This window comes from Aedes albopictus, chromosome 3 (genome assembly GCF_035046485.1).
Source record: "Aedes albopictus strain Foshan chromosome 3, AalbF5, whole genome shotgun sequence".
Taxonomy (NCBI): domain Eukaryota; kingdom Metazoa; phylum Arthropoda; class Insecta; order Diptera; family Culicidae; genus Aedes; species Aedes albopictus.
Window position 1 is genome coordinate 181922941 of NC_085138.1, and position 17985 is coordinate 181940925.

General features: G+C 37.1%; 1 protein-coding gene across 5 annotated transcripts in view; it reads left to right on the forward strand.

Moving 5' to 3' along the window:
• Positions 1-17329, forward strand: part of LOC109415077 (sodium leak channel NALCN) — a 36697-nt gene extending 19368 nt beyond the window's left edge. For all 5 annotated transcript variants that reach the window (XM_062856012.1, XM_062856011.1, XM_062856014.1 and 2 more), the window contains 4 exons: positions 14934-15157; positions 15225-15498; positions 15567-15726; positions 16510-17329. In XM_062856012.1, the coding sequence (XP_062711996.1) occupies positions 14934-15157; positions 15225-15498; positions 15567-15726; positions 16510-17058 (1207 nt within the window). In that variant the 3' untranslated portion in view covers positions 17059-17329. The remainder of the gene's footprint in view (positions 1-14933; positions 15158-15224; positions 15499-15566; positions 15727-16509) is intronic.
• The last annotated feature ends 656 nt before the right edge of the window (positions 17330-17985 follow it).

Here is a 17985-nt window from a genome sequence, read left to right on the forward strand (position 1 = left end):
ATATTCACCGTGAATATCATTCGGCATTTTTCGAAGGTAGCCCGTGACATTTACCTTAAAGATTCGAAAAATAGCAGTTTTTCCGTGACTTTCTTGCAGAACTGGTCTAGCCGCACAAGTTTTTCATATACCATATTCTCAGGTTCTGCTTCTAAAATGAGCTGTAGGTGATTGAATTTAGATTTGACGAAATGAATTTTTCAACACTGGGCACAATAGAAAGCTTTGTAGGCGATGTGGGGACGAATGTCATAAGGCGCAAGGCAGGTCAAACCATCCCAAGTGCTTGATTTTTTGCGGGAAATATGCGAACAACATGTATAGCGGTCCTAGTCTTCAAAAGAACTTTGTTGATAAGTCACAGTACAAACCTGAACTACTGTGACGCAAACCTGCAACTGCTGATTCGGACAGTCGCTGAGTGGGAGATGGATATCGCCGTCCTAACAGACCACCCATACCAAAAACCCACCGATAATGGCAACTGGATCGGCGATATGAACAACTGGTGAATACCCCGTCTAGGAGTACGTGTTGGATCAGTTCACTCAGATACTGGACTGTATGACCGCTGAGCTGATAGGGCAAAGACCGCGTGACAGGTGATTCTAATGCCTGGATTGTGTAAAGGGGATGCCGTTTCACGAACCAGCTTGGTCAGACTCTGCTATAGGCTCTGACCATGCTAGGTTTCGCACTGGCTAATGTCGGTACTTAAATGCCTTTAGCCGGAAAGGAGTCGATTATTGACTATAAAGATTCATCCATGTCAATGAGTACCTACTTGTAGGCCGCGCCTTTGCATATTTTGTCGTGCTTTAGCACGAGGATATTTTTTTTCGAGTGCGGCGGCTTCAGAGTTTATGAACTTGACATTGCTCATCATCGTCTTCAAAATCTCTTAGTGCTTAGACTCGTTTGTCTGGATGACGAGGGTGCCTTCCTTCTTGCCCTTGGCATTTTCCCTTATACTTCTTCTTGCCTTAGCGTCCCTAAGCTCATGTTCCTCATTCTTCTTTCTTTTCTTCTTCTGGCTGTCCACAAGGTCCTGAAAGCGTTCTCCCCCTTACCCGCCCTAATCTGTGATCGCTGAGGACCTACACATAGTCGTAAGCCCCTGCTCCCTTCGATCTGGGACGAGCCGGCCGATTAAGGCCCACTCTTCCAAGCTTGCAAGTATTGCTGCTCTTCACTCTCCAGGTTAAAAACCGGCCTTACGAACGCCGCCTGGTAGCACCTCTCCTGTCGGCTGCTCAGCCACCTCCATTTTTCTGCACTCTACTCATCCCTATGTTTTATGGCCTTCATCAACCATGATTCATCCATGACCTCTCCCGCCATGCGGGTCAGGAAGAAAATGGGGTTCCCTATACTGGCAATTCGCGCACAGCTACCTCATACTGCCCCTACACTGCTCAAGGCGAAACTGGAAGCATTTTCTCAGTTTTTTGGTTTTTGATTTTTAATAAAATAACGAAGCAATATTTTCAAAATCGGTTTTCGTGCACATGTAGAGTATGGATCAAGGTATCTCCTGAATTTTTCCTTGGTGGAAAAAGTTTTTCGTTTTTGCAGAAACCATTTTTTTGTGCAATTTTGTTTAAAAATGGTTTCTGCAAAAACGAAAAACTTTTTCCACCAGGGAAAAATTCAGGAGATACCTTGATCTATACTCTACATGTGCACGAAAACCTATTTTGAAAGTATTGCTTCGTTATTTTATTAAAAATCAAAAACCAAAAAGTGAGGAAATGGATCCAGTTTCGCCTTAAAGAGTTACCTTGCTTACCCGCTTCGTGCGAAGAGGTTAAACCCCAGAGAACCAGGAGTCGCATAAGAATGCATGTAGTACACCGTAAAAAGTACCATTTTAAGCTTCTATCGCATATATGTATGGCGGAGGAATAATTTTCATCGCATATGATGTTATTTTTGTACTTATTGCGATGTATCTGGAAAAGTCGCATAAGAATACAAATCAACTTTTATATTTCTCAAAAGTGTGCGAACGTATCAAATAAATTCGCTCAATAGCACACTGCGATGATTACATATACGACTTCTCTTGGTACTTGTCATATTATGCCAGTTTAACTTGCATTAGTGTACGAATGAAATCGCATGAATGAAAAAATAAACTCGTTAAAGAGTTCATAACAACTCGCATAAGCTCGAAACGTTTACGTTGACATAAATCGCATTATATGTGAAAACATTGAAATATTGAAAGAGGTGCTGTTGGACTTTCCACGCAGTGCCAAATAACTACAAAACAGTGAATAGTCATCGTTATGGTTATAAACTCATTAGTTTTGTTTTGTGGCTCTGATAATCAATAATAGATGACGCTAGCCAGAGAGGAGAAGTGGAAACAATGCGGGAAATACCGCTTAGTCGGTTTTATCTCCAGATAGTCTGGCGAACACGCACGAAAAGTTTGGCTCGATACTTCAAAGGTCATTAGTTTGACACTGAGATGACAATAATTGTTTTTTTTTTCGAATGTTATAAGGTCGCATAAGGTGTTATGTTACGTCGCAATAAGGCACACCGTACTTCACGTAAGATGTAGCTTCAAGTCTTTTGGCGTTATGGTTTTCCCGCCAATGCACGTATATTGGCTCCACTTTTGCACGCATAAGACACTTTTGCTGCATCGTATGCGATGTAACTTAACTGCATAAAAGTGCGTATAACACGGTCATAAACTTCATTATACGTGCTAACTCGTTGTCTGGGGCTCGCCACAATCGCTACTAACTGATTTTTGATTATTTATTTATTTATTTATTTATTTACTTCTTACAACTTATAACAGCACAAATAATCTTCTAATGATTTTCAAAGTATGTGTGTTACAACTAATACCAATGAGCAACTACATATTAGATTTAAAGAAAATGCTGGTTCTTTGCCTAAAAGAAAAGTAACTATTTGTAGATCTGCAGTTTCTGGCCCAGATTCATTCAGATGGGCAGATCATTCCAATTATTGTTGTTCTCAGTTTGCAATTCCACGAGTGGCAGTGGAAAAACGTCCACCACGACATGCATTGACGCGTGAGGGACAAGCCACTGTGACGGATGCATTGGATAGATACCCCACAGGCTTCGTTAACGATGGAGCACCTTCTTCACCACTTCGATCATTTATTCCTTAATTCCAAGATATCCGAGATATTGAAAGTTTTTGACCTTCTCTTCTACTCTTCCAGCTACTATTATGTTGGAGGGGTAGTCCGTGTTGACATCTAATGATTTGGTCTTGCTGACATTGAAAGTTAGACCTGTCTCAAAGAAACGTTCGGCTAGGTCATTAAGCTTACTCTGCTTGACAAAGCACTATTGGTATAGTAGGGCTACATCATTAGCCAAATGGAAGTCGTTCAGATGCTTCATAGTGATGGGCTGCTAATGTAGCCAACAATTCGATGCACGGTCAAATGCCCCCATAAATATCTCGTTGATTACGATAAGGAATAGTAGCGGTGATAGTACATCCTTGTCTCACAACCCTTGCGACAACCCGGTTGGTCGAATAAAGCTTGACTCTGATGAAAGCGATTTTTTTTCATACTCTCTTTATATTTTGATGTGTTTCACTGTGTTTCAACATAAGAATCTGTACATTGCACAAGCACTTGCTCAAGGGATGGGTTTTTAGGTATAGTACCTTTGGTTATACTCATTCCACTATAGTAATATTAATACATAGATTAATACACACGTGCCCCTCCACTTTTTCCCAAAAAAAAAAACTTGCAGAAATCCCAACCTTTTCTGTGCACTGGCCTGTTCCAGAAATCATTATTATCTACTTTTTGTAATAGAATGACTTATTATTGTGTATAACACTGACAGATGAGACATTTGGTTTATTTGAGATTGGTTGCTTGTAAAAAATGATGCAAATAATTACTACAAAAACAACTAAAATCCGTCCCATACAATGTCAAATAACTTTTTTCTCCCATGATGAATATTTTTGGTCCCATAGCAACTTTTTCTTGGCTCAATTAGACCTTTCGAAAGAGCTATGGGTCATTGGTGTACATTCCGGGCCCAGACTCCATACATTTTTGCCCAGTCTCCTTTGGCTGAAACATTTGGTTCGATGGAAAAAGAAAAAAATCCAAATTTTGGTGCCGATCGGATCACCCCTCGGCCCATGGCAGCACCCCTCGTTTTGGCCGGTATGAAAATTATCCTCTCCTTCTTTTATTTTTATCATTGAAACGATTGCACATACACATTTTCAACCTTCGGCTTTTTTAAAGGAAATCGTTCAGGGAATCCAGAAAAATATTATTTTTTTTGATACAGTGTTGCCAGATATCAAATTTTTCAATTTTAAAACTAAAAATCGATTTTTCTCAAAATACGTATATTTTGATTTTTAAAATTTTGATTCCATCGTGTTTATCAGACGTTTTTCGATCGAAAAAGCTTAACTCCCCAAGGTAATTTGCGTCGTTCCTTAGATATAGCGTTTTTAAGAAAAAATATGCATTTTTTCATATAAAGTATCATATAAAATCAGGTGCAGTTTATAAATTTCTTAAAAAAAAACATTGTTCTATGCCAAATAAAGACGTGTTGTGCTGACTTGAACAACTCCCCAAGGTCTTTTTGGCCGTTCCAGAGATACAGCGTTTTAAAGCTTGAAAACCGGTTTTCTCTTATATATAAAATAAGTCCAATTTACAAGTTTCGCTAAGAAAACATTATTCGATGCAATTTAAAGGTGATTTGGGCTGATTTAGACCAAGGAGAATAGAAAACTATGGAAAAATAATAATATGACAGTGCTGCCAGTTTATCAATTATGGATTTATTAGAATGGATAACAAAAAATTGCTAAAGTTTAAAATTTATGTATTATAATCCTTATTTCAATTGATATTCTACCTATGTAAACATTGAGGTTGAGGAAAGTGTTGCCAGACATTTTAATTTTATTGTAAAAATCTACATGAGAACTTTTGTATCAAATCAAATTATCAAGCAAGAATCAAGAATTCCTTTTTTACAATTTTATTGCTATTGGCAACACTGAACCTTGAAAGTTTTCGTTTGATGTGCAACTTTCTATTCTTCGAACAAACCTTTAATAAGGGCAGTGGTAAATTCAAATGTTCACTGAATTTATTCATGATTCAGAATTACGCAAATTGATTCCGACTGTTCTTGGTGTATTTTTAGGATTTTTAGCTGTTCAGTCCGATTGTGAGATCAAAAACAACCTTATGTTCTCATACTCCGACGCTTCGAAACGGATCGAAACGTTGGAGTAAGAGAACATAAGGTTGTTTTTGATCTCACGATCGGACTGAAAAGCCAAAAAATCCTATAAATAAGTTCAGAATTACGAAAACCCATTCTGGATGACATGTTATGCCTTAACGTACAAGTTGCTGTTCTTTCTTTTCTGTTTATCCATTGTTTTGAACTTGTACGGGGAAAGGAAAGTTTCCAAAAGTGAGTTCAGTTAACTTCGTTAATTCGCATACAGACGCATAACTTCGTATATTCGCATACAGATGGCTTTTTACCCAACAGCCAGTTCAAATTACTCAACTATCAATACTATGTCACTTACTCATTTTTTACCAATTTTAATGTTGTTTAGGTGCCTGGATAATTACACTTTGTACGCACTCCCGGGTTGCTAGTCTTTTAAATCTGCCATCTAATCCTTCGCTTGGTCCTTTTTCATGTGCGAAACAATGCAACTCTACGGGAACTCAATAATCCTTCTCGTGAAACTTTTACATTTAAACTAACTTTTGAGCTCTTTTTTGCATCTTTGAGTAATTTGGACTGGCGGTTGGGTAAAAAGAACTTCTACTCAAAGTACTCTGTCTATATGCGAGTCAATGAAGTTAACTGAACTCACTTTTGGGAGCTTCCCTTTCCCCGTACAAGTTCAAAACAATGGATAAACAAAAAAAAATAATAGAAACTTGTTCGTTAAGGCATAACATGTCATCCAGAATGGTTTTTCGTAATTCAGAACTTATTTTTAGGATTTTTTGGCTTTTCAGTCCGATCGTGAGAACAAAAACAACCTTATGTTCTCTTACTCCAACGTTTCGATCTGTATGAGATCTTTCTCAAGATCCGATACGAAGCGTCGGAGTATGAGAACATAAGGTTGTTTATGATCTCACAATCGGACTGAAAAGCTAAACATCCTAAAAATACACCAAGAACAGTCGGAATCAATTTGCGTAATTCTGAACCATGAATAAAAAGTTGCACATCAAACGAAAACTGTCAAGGTTCAGTGTTGCCAATAACAATAAAATTGTAATAAAGGAGTTTATGATTCTTGCTTGATAATTTGATTTGATACAAAAGTTCTCATGTAGATTTATACAATAAAATTAAAATGTCTGACAACACTTTCCTCAATCTCAATGTTTGCATTGGTAGAATATCAATTGAAATAAGGATTATAATACATAAATTTTAAACTTTAGCCATTTATTGTTATTCATTCTAATAAATCCATAATTGATAAACTGGCAACACTGGCATATTATTATTTTTACATAGTTTTCTAGTCTCCTTGGTCTAAATCAGCCCAAATCACCTTTAAATTGCATCGAATAATGTTTTCTTAGCGGAACTTGTAAATTGGACTTATTTTATATATTAGAGAAAACCGGTTTTCAAGCTTAAAAACGCTGTATCTCTGGAACGGCCAAAAAGACCTCGGGGAGTTAAGCTTTTTCGACTGGAAAATGTCTGATAAACACGATGGAATCAAAATTTTTGAAATCAAAATATACTCATTTGAAGAAAAACCGATTTTAAATTTTAAAATTGAAAAATAACATATTTGGCAACACTGTATCAAAAAATAATATTTTTCCTGGATTCCTCCAACAATTTTCTTCAAAAAAGCCGAAGGTTACAAATGTGTATATGTTATAGTTTCAAAGCTATAAATTAAGAAAAGGAAGGGAAAACTTTGATTTTTCTTGTATTGGTAAAGACGAGGGGTGCTGCCAAGGGCCGAGGGGTGATCCGATCGGCATCAAAATTTGGATTTTTTCTTCCTCCATTTAAACAATCATTCCAACAAAATTTGGTCGAAATCCGTGATGGTCGATAACATGCGGTGTGTACACTTGGTGTGGAATGACCCTTTTCCAATTTTTATTTTTGAACATCCCCATATTTTTCCTGGAAGCCAATTTGGGGAACGGATTTTTTGAGATGAAAACATTTTGAGATTTTAAGATTATTGATGAAATATTATTATTTTAAATTTTTTTCGCAGAAAATTTTATTTTCCGTGTAATTTTAAGGAAAATAATTTTAGAGTGTATTCGATTCTCTAGGATAGAATGATAGAATGATTAAGGAAAAAAATAAAATATGTAAATTGTAGCGATTCAATACAAAATAAACAATGACTTCTAAAAGGTGACTAAAACATCAATTTTTCAATGATTAAAAAAAATGTAAATACGCTTTAAATACAACAAAAAACGATTTTGAGATATACAGAACAGTCCTAAATATCAGCCAAAAATATAAAAAAAATGATTTCCACGAAACAAAAATTACAAAAATGCTCAAACTATACCCCGTCTAAAGGCACGATTGGGTATTAGAGGGTTAAATCCTCTTTGTAGGGGGATTAGGGGCATAATGGACACCCTAAGCAAATGAATATGTTAGGCCTGTGTAACAGACAAAAACTTAACATATTATCAGTTGGCTTACAACTTTAACTTGTTTCCTACGCATTTTAATCATTTACAGCTGCTAGAATTTCATTATTGTGAAGAAATAATGAATTGAAAACCGTGTGTTTTTTAGGGCTGGTAGGAAAGGTACGGGGCGAAATGGACACCCATTGGGGCATAATGGACACCCCTGCATAGTTCATGCTGTATCTTTGAGAATATCGACCAGTTAAGTAATTTGCCTACGGAGATCGATACCACAGATATAATATTCCATCTTAGACGAGTTTACATAACTTCAAAGTTAATTATATAAATTTTAGGCTAAAATATTCGAACTGATTTTTTTCAAACTCTCTAAAACTCCTAACAGTATGCAACGCTCCTACACCCATTCATAATTGCCAGTGTTCATTTCGCCCCGAATCGACTACAACATTGAAATTACTATTTTCAGTAAGTTCTAATCAAAAATATAATACTTCATCCATTGCTAAATCTGCGTATACATGTAGATAAGCTAACAATTCACTTGTTTGTATGGTGGACACACTCAAACACTCGTAATACCTTATTTGCTGCTGCTTCGAAATTATAAGAAATCCACCATATATAAAACATACTTCAATTTCAATGATATTTTGGTTATTTTGAAGGAATATAAATTGTGCTTATGAAAAATATAACAATGACTTGTTCCTTTACACTTATGCATTAAAAGTTTTACATAAAAGTCAACGGTTTCCGCAAAAATAGGAGTGTCCATTTCGCCCCGGGTGTCCATTATGCCCCTAATGCCCCTACTTAACTTTAAAATTGCATATCTCAGGATTCAACAGTATCTCCGCAAATACTTAACCGATTTTGATGAAAATTTTATGGTATAAGCTACATACAGTGTACCATTACTGGTCCAAAAATCACGGTACTCAGTCTTAAGGCGAAACTGGAAGCATTTCCTCACTTTTTGGTTTTTGATTTTTTATTAAATAACGAAGCAATATTTTCAAAATCGGGTTTCGTGCACATGTAGAGTATGGATCAAGGTATCTTCTGATTTTTTTTTTGTAGTGGAAAATGTTTTTCGTTTTTGCAGAAACCATTTTTGAACAAAATTTCACTAAAAAATGGTTTTTGAAGAAATGGAAAACATTTTCCACCTCAAAAAAATTCAGAAGATACCTTGATCCATACTCTACATGTGCACGAAAACCGATTTTGAAAATATTGCTTCATTATTTAATAAAAAATCAAAAATCGAAAAAATGAGAAAATGCTTCCAGTTTCGCCTTAAGTTATGAAAAAAATTGTATGACCAAAATTTGACCGACCAGCCTTTAAGAATTTCTCCAAGGCTTTACTTCTGCGATTCTTTTAGGAACAACTTATTTTAGAAGTTGCTCCAAACATTTCCCCAGGAACTCTTCTTAGGATTTCTTCAGGAATACCTCCTTGCATTCTTTAAGGACCTCTCCCAAAAATTGATTCAGTACTTCCTCCAGGTACTGTTTAGGGACTCCCTTAGGAATTTCTCTTGAAATTGCTCCCGGGATTCATTCTAGAATTTCTTCGGGAACTACTACAGGGATTCCTCCAAGAATTCTTCCAAGGTTTCCTTCAGAATTTTTCCAAGAATTCCATCTGCGATTTATTCAGGAATTATTCCTGGTATTCCTTTGCGAATTTTCTTAAGAGATTTCTCCGGAATTTTTTTAAAATGAATTCATTCAGGGATTCCTGTGGAAATTCTTGTGGAAATTCCTGCAGCGATCCCCAATGAATTCCTACAGGACGTCGTTCAGGCATTCCTCAGGAGATTCCTTCATGAATTGCTTCAGGAATACCTTCAAGAATTTCACGAGAAATTCTCCATGGAATCCCTACAGGAATTTATCCGGAAACTCTTCAAGAGATTCCTCCAAGGATTTTTCCAGAGACTCCTACAGGAATTTCTCAGGAATTACTCCAGGGATTTCGCCATGAATTCCACCACGAATCCTCCTAGGCATTCTTCCAGGAATTTATCAAGGTATTCTTCAAGGGATTCCTCCTTGGATTCTTCCAGAGATTTCTTCAGGATCTCCTCGAGGTATTCCTCCAGAAATAACCCCAGGAATTTCTTCAGGAATTCTTTCAGGTATTCCTCCAGGAGTTTCTCCTGGACATCCTTCAGAAGTTACGTCAGCAATTCCTCCAGGAAATGCACCAAAGGAATCTGCAGAGATTCTTCAAGGAAATTCTCCAAGAATTTTTCAGGGATTCCTCTATGAATTGCTTCAGGGATTTTTTCCTCCAGAAATTCTTCCTGAAATTTCTCAAGGGAATTTTTCAGAAATTTCTTCAGTGATTCTTCCCAGAATTCCTCTTGAAATTTCTCCAGGAATTCCTCCAGAAATTCTTCCAGGGATTGCACCAAGAATGCATCCAGGAATTTCTCCAGGAATTCCTGCTGGGCCTCATCCCCAGAGATAACACCAAGAATTGGTTCAGAAGTTCCTCCAGGCGTTCCCCAGGATTCTCCCTACAGATTTTTTTCAGGAATTCCTTCAGGGATTTCTCCAAGAATTCCTCCAAGGATTCCCCAAATTCAGAAATTTCTCCAAGATTTTCTATAGGAATTCCTAAAGAGATTTCTTCAGAAAGTTCTCAAGGGACTCCTCCCAGAATCCCTCCAGGTATTTCTCTAGAAATTCCTCCGAGTAATCCAGCAGAAATATATCTAGGATTTCTTCTTGGAATTCCTCAAGAGATTTTTTCAGTAATTTCTCTAGGGATTCCTTCCAGATAAAATTCTGGAATTCCTCCAGGTATACTTTCAGTCATTCCTCCAGGAATTCCTCGGGGAATTCCTACGGGAATTCCTCCAGAAATTCTACAAGGCTTCCTCCACACATTTGTGTAGGAATTCCTTCAGGGATTCATCCAGGTGTTTCTCCAGAGATTTCTCCAGGAAGGAATAGAAAGGGATTACTACGGGAATTCTTCCAGGGATTGCTCCAGGAAATTCTGTGAAATCCAGTGATTTCCTCAGAAATTCCACTAAGATTCTCTTCAAAGTTTAATTCAGGAGTTTCCTCAAGAATCTTTCAATCATATTTTATGTACGCAAGAGTTTCTCTAGGATTATCGGATGACTTTTTTGAGTTACTTGAAGAATTTCTGGAGGAATTCTCCCAGCGAATAGTTCTTCTCTTATTTTTTATGGCTCGACGTCCCCTCTGAGACTTGGCCTGCCTCGCTTCAACTTAGTGTTCTTTGAGCACTTCCACAGTTATTAATTAAAGGGGGTTCTTTCCTGTCATTGCTTGAATTTGTATATTGTGAGACAAGTAAAATGATACATTATGCCCAGGGAGTCGAGAAAATTTTCCCGACCGGCACGGGAATCGAACCTGCCGTCTCTGGATTGGCGGTTCATAGCCTTAACCACTAGGCTAACTGGAGTCCCTTCAGCGAATAGTGTTGAAAAATAATTTAAAAAGGATGCATACAGGATCAAGGAAATTATCCAGGAATTCTTGCAGAAATCCCTCCAGCAGGTTCTTCAGAAGTTTATTTAGGATTTTTATTAGGAATACAATATTGTTAAAGGAAGACAATAATGCTCCAGGGACTCTTCCATGCATTATATATGCCACAAAAGAGTCACGGCAGTGCAGGTTTTGGTTGCGCAGAAGTCACTGCGACTTACTCTTGACAAGTAAATTCTTACATTTCAGACATTTCTCCAGAGAATCCTTCAGGAATTCACCCAGGGAAGACTCTTTTAGAACTCTACCCGAAATTTCTCTTGGAATTCCTTCTTAAATTCCTCCAAACAGTCCAGACATTTCCTTTTGAACAAATTCCGGAATATTTCAAAAATTCCAGTATTTGAGAGTTCTCCGGAAATACCTGCAGGAAATTATTCAATAATTTCTCCAGGAACTCTCACAGAAATAACACGAGCGTTTCCTCCTGTGATAGTTTCAAGGCACTTTCGAGAATACCTTCTCAGGATCCTTCCAGGAATACGTAAATTGACATTTCTATATGCAGTATATGAGTATATAAAACAATCTTTAGGGAGATTACGGCAAGTATGTGCTCGGAACAATTCAACTGAAGGTTTATTCTTAGAGGAATAGAGATCCAGGACATTTCAAGATTACTAAAGCATAGACAAACTGGATGATAAATTATTATTGAAAGCACTCCAGTTAGTCATGAAAGACGTTATGTAGACATTTTGAAAAAATCTTAGGACGGGTTTCCATTATGTTCTACTAGAAAAAAGTTGAAGAAAGTTCTAGGTTAGTCCTCAAAAGAGTTTGTAATTTCTAAAAGAGTTCAGCTATAATATCTTACACATGTTTTATGGATATTAAAAAAAATCTGAGCTACAGAAGAAATAATACACAGGTAAATAAACATCCTGAATCTACCAGAAATAAAAATCCTAAATCTTCCAGAAATATTCTTGACATCCTTGGACATAGAAAACTATCGTTCCTGTCAACCGAAATACAAATAAAAAGTCGTTAAATGACAAATGAAGCTCTCAGTTAACAACTGTGGAAGTGCTCATAGAACTAAACTGCTCATATGAGAAGCAGGCTTTGTCCCAGTTCGAACGTGACAACAATAAGAAGAAAACTAATCACGTCTGAGAGGTTTTAAATGTTGCAAACCGTCCGTCTTGCGATTTTGGAGTCATTTATTATAATGTGTCTCTCGAACATGTGATTTTGTTGCGTACATGAACTTCAAAGCACAGATAAACAGACGTAACACTTCCAATAGTTTTTGATTCCAATTGTAGTCCCGGAAACCTGTTCGCCCAATACTAAAAGGACTGAGTTTGGCCGACCATCAACTAGGTGGCGGTAGTGGGCAAACGTCAAACTCGAACAAAAACGATGCGAGCGCCACGGATGGGTAGTTGGCCAACTATATTTTTTTAAATATACCGTTGAATCGGTGTACGATGGGAAACGCCAGAGTGTTACGTCTGTTTGTCAGTGTTCAAAGCATTATAACAATTATTTAAGTTGCAGTTACAAAAATACTTTAGGGAGATTTGAAGTATTTTCGATAGTTTTGTTTTCTTCGTCATGAGAGGTTTTTGTTGACCAAATTGCCTTAACCTTGGTCATGCATATAACTTATACATTAATCAGGCCCACTTTAGAGTTAAACAGATTTTAGAAAACATCCCATGACGAACAGAATAAAGTTGCCGAAAATAGCATAAGTTACCCTTACATGACGATTGTGTACATATTTATTATTACTCTTGTCCGCTTCTGAATACACCTAATTAAGTAACTAGACTTTGAACAATTTCGAAAAACAGCAAACGTACAAACTAAATCAGGTTAGCTGCATCAATACAACTATACATTTACATTATCTGTTTTGTGATACATGCGTCTTTAGATACAGCAGACCTTTAGATAATTTGTTTCGATTTACCCTTCCATTGCTATTTTTTCAATACTCCTATTGATTTCCTCAAACCAATGTTAAATGCATTCATTGTCGATGTCGTATTACTACCTTCATAAATTTGAATATATACTGCCAGTATACCATTCCTGTAAGCCTTTCTCATAAATTCTCATTAACTAACAAGTGCATGTTGGCATGCGATTTTCAGTATATCATGTTGATGAAGCTGTACCCAAATCAATATATTATGTTCTTCGCTGTCTGAATAGGTTGCAACTTCAAGTGCCAACAATTGCTTTTATTTTTCTTGTTTCAAATTTTGCTCCTCGTTTTTACCGAGCGAATGCATTCCGTGTGCAAGTAAAATGCGATTTCGGAAAACAGAAATCAAATCAACTGAGGAAGCGCCACAAGAAAATTTAGAACAATGCATTTCAAATATATATACAAATTGAAAGTATTAGGGGTAGGCGGGGCAATATGGACACCCTAAGGTTTTTGCCAACTTTACCTGGCAAGATGTAAAAAAAGTTTAGTTTTTTGAAACATGTATCCTTTTAAGGTCTATTTAGCATCTATTGCATAAGAATTCTCACGAAGAAAAATGATTTATCCACTTCAAAAAATGTTATGAAAAATGTTAGTTTTTCATGACTGTCTTCAAGCATACGGGGCAGAATGGACACCCCCATGGGGCAATATGGACACCATGAGACTTTTACGAATTTCGTACATTATCTACACCTATAAAGTCATTTCATTACAAAACAACTATTACGGATGAATAATACGCCGAAGTAGTTCATTTTTGTTCAGTTAAATTAAATTCAGGCTGTTTTGGATAAAGCTTCGTTTTTGTCAGCATGTAAAGCTGTGCCTAGAACAACCAATTTCTACTTCTGTCGTTTTTTGACCAATTTGTTTCACCCTATGTCTACTATAGTGAACATTTAACCGAAAATATACTGAAATCGAATAATTTGGTTGGTTTATGATTTAGGTTATATTTTTCCCTTGCCGCTTCTTTCAAAAAGGTGAGTGTCTATTTTGCCCCGGCAGCAGAAGATATTTCCAAACTTGATTTTTGATATAATAAAAAAGAAAATATAAACATGTTAAGCATGTAGATACAACAAAACTACTTGCATGTGTTCTAGAAATATCAGGTTTTAATCGACCTGCAATAAATTAATCACTAAATCTTATTTTAGATGGTGTGAAAATTATAATTTCCATGCACAAAAAACGGAGGACGCAACTTTTTCGTGTAAAATCAAGTATAATTTTAATTTCGAATGTTTATTTCCTGAAACTACGTTTTAGACAAATGGACTATATTCTCCATTCATTAAAAGTTCAAAAAAGTTCGCATATTTCAAAATATTGAGGGTGTCCATTCTGCCCCGGGTGTCCATAATGCCCCACCTACCCCTACTAAACTTTGACAGATTTACAAGGTCTTGTGAATCTTTCGCGGTTTGCGAGTATTTGATTTATTGTGTTTGAATTTTCTTGTATCATTCTTCTAGGAATATACTTTCCTCAGCACTGCTTTCCAGTTTTTCTATGTTCTAGACAATACCTATAAGACGATATTTTCACCTATCTCAACCAATCCTACTCCACACCGCTAGATAGTCTGTTCACTTTTATACTTTTTTCCAAATCATGTATAGTTAAACGTAAATTGTACGGTGTTGTGAACAATTACTGTATTCATCCTGGTAGCTGTTTCGGAAACGATGCTTTTTTCTTTGATCTGTGTTTCTTTCTCTGTTATATGTATGTATCTGAACAATTCTAGCCGAGCAAATTTCGGCACACCAGTGGCTGGAGTGGCAATGCTGTTTCGTATCGTAACCGGCGAGGACTGGAACAAAATCATGCATGACTGTATGGTTCAGCCTCCCTACTGTACACCGGCTGCCAACTATTGGGAAACGGACTGTGGGAATTTCACGGCCAGTCTTATCTACTTCTGCACCTTCTACGTTATAATTACATACATTGTTCTGAATCTTCTTGTCGGTAGGATTACACATATCGTCGGTCATAAACTGGTATAACTAAAACCTTATCCACCATCTTCTTGTAGCTATTATTATGGAGAACTTTTCATTATTTTACTCGAACGAAGAGGATGCCTTACTGTCGTACGCAGATATAAGAAACTTCCAAAATACGTGGAACATCGTGGATATACATCAACGAGGAGTCATTCCAGTTCGAAGAGTGAAATTCATCCTTCGGCTGCTGAAAGGCAGATTGGAGTGCGACCCGCAAAAGGATAGACTCCTGTTCAAGTACATGTGCTATGAGCTGGATAAGCTGCACAACGGCGAGGATGTTACCTTCCACGATGTTATCAAGTTAGACAATATTTAGGATTAGTTTATAGTACCAGAACCGTACTTAAATGTTACTCTTAATTTCACAGCATGCTGTCATACCGGTCAGTGGACATCCGAAAAGCCCTTCAGCTTGAGGAACTGTTGGCACGTGAGGAGTTCGAATACATCATTGAAGAAGAAGTAGCCAAACAAACAATACGAACTTGGCTGGAGGGATGTTTGAAGAAAATTAGAGCAAATAATCAGGTAAATAGGATCTTGTCTTCCTGGGTGTAGTGCTGAGCATAGGCCAGAAGCTAATATTAATCGAAGACCACATTATCAAGAAGACTTGCAGCACTGCTGAAAATCGAGAGTCTCTGCTAGCAGCGCCACGCCGGATGAAGGTGGCACTATTTATGGCAGTGTGTGTAAATTTTCATACTCACACCAACACACTCTTACACTTTTACACAAAGGTACCACCTTAGCTCACCAGGCGGCGGTGCCGTTGGTGGCGCTTTCCGTTAGTATGGAGAAATAACAGAGTTGCATGTCTTCTTGATAAAGTAGTCTTCGTATTAATAGTATTAGAAGAATGACGAAGCTAGTCACAATATTAACATGACATTGTGTGATAAAAAAAAATGAAATAACATTGACAAACAAAGAACAAACAACTGTAGGATGAGTTGCGATTGTTGAGAACAGAACAATAACAGAGTTAGCCATAGACAGTAACAGTGGAGAAGTGGCTGTTCACAGAGTAAGAGTACGAATTAAAAATAATAAAATAAAAATTGGCATCAAACGGTTACGTTGTAATGAGTTGCAATACTGTCAATCTGACACACGCATTAGCTACTTCAATTCAAGCAGAATGTTGATATATTCGAAGCTTTCAACTTAGATTTGTCCTAATATCCAAAGTTCAAATTTGATTTGTGTATATTTAACCTTTTTTAAGGAACTACCTACGCTAAGAACTGACTTTGTGTTCAAAACTTAGATCAGAATAAAACAAACACATATCTCTTCTCTTACTTTTAGAAAGCGCACAACCCTCTAATAGCTGGCCTACGAGCAACGAACGACAGTCTGCAAAGACAACAGCAACAACAACAGCAGCAAAACCCTCAACAAGATCAAGTAGAGGAACCGGTTCTAACCAGCAAGGAGGTGAACCCCGAGGCCGAATCAGCCGAACAGGCAGCCAAAGAGATAGAAAACAACGCAAAAAATCGGAAGAAAAATCAAAACAATTTAATCCGGTCGGACTCGACCGGAAGCACTAGTGGCCGGAAGTTCCTGGCACCGACCCTCTCCGATCCGCAGGCGAAAAACGAAAAAGATCGCTACATGACAAAGAAGAAATCCCAACGTCAGCAGGGTTCGACCACCAAAACCATCACTCAAATCAACGAATTGAACCACAGCCACACGTTGCATCAGCATTACCATCATCTGACGCATGGCAGCGAAATGCAACAGAATAACAATAGTAAAGCAGGCCACCCCCACATTAGTATGGTCTACGAAGTGTACGACTGGTGGCAGGAGCAGGTTATTTGTACGCACAGTGACGACGAAGATGCGTAGCGCGGAAATATTAGTTTTCCTAACTGATAGATTACCCACCAAACTAATTTGTTTAGGATTAATATTACCACAGAAAGTTGAGTCGCACAGGGTTAAGCATTAAATAGTGTATTGTTTTTTATACATGTTGGAGATACGATTGATTTTATACTGAAACAAATAAGTATTATGTACTAATTGAGTTGGAGATTTTAACATGCATACATGGAAATGTAATAATAGTAGAAATAAACAAATTTACATTGTTCGTGCCCTATCTTTTTGTAATGATTAAATCATCTTTAAGATTTGTTTAATTCGCTTACATATTTATGATAATGCACGAGCAATGTTGTGTTAGACTGATACGCTGCTTTTCAATCAAACATCACATACCATTTTATATTGTCCGTTTTTTATTCATACCATAAACTATCAGAGGAACTAGGAATTCCATTGAAGAAAAAAAAAACAAACATAACATAGCGGAGTTTTGTCCGAAATCCTCTGCAAGTTCGGTCCCTCACATCTGTTGGTGTTCCAATAAACATCCCATCCGGAAATTTGTTGGACATTCCTCAATGATATCCTTGTGGAAATGTGAATACCTCTACAAATAAACATTTGAACAAATGTTTTATCTAAATCTACTACAAATACCTACAGACATTTTACAGAAAACCGTGTCCGTAAATTTTCGGGATGTTTCCGAGTACCCTGAATAATTTAGAGTTTCCTTCTCAAATTCATGAAACAATATTTATAGCGCGAGGCTATTTCATCTCGGGACCTATGATGTACAGCGGATAGACAAAATGATCGGGACAGGCAAAATTTTCCCTTTTAAAAAAATATTCAAATAGCTGTAATGTAACTTTTTGAAAAGTGCATCGAATATTCTCAAATTTTTACTGTAGGTGGAACAACTAGTTGTGTATCAGTGGACAA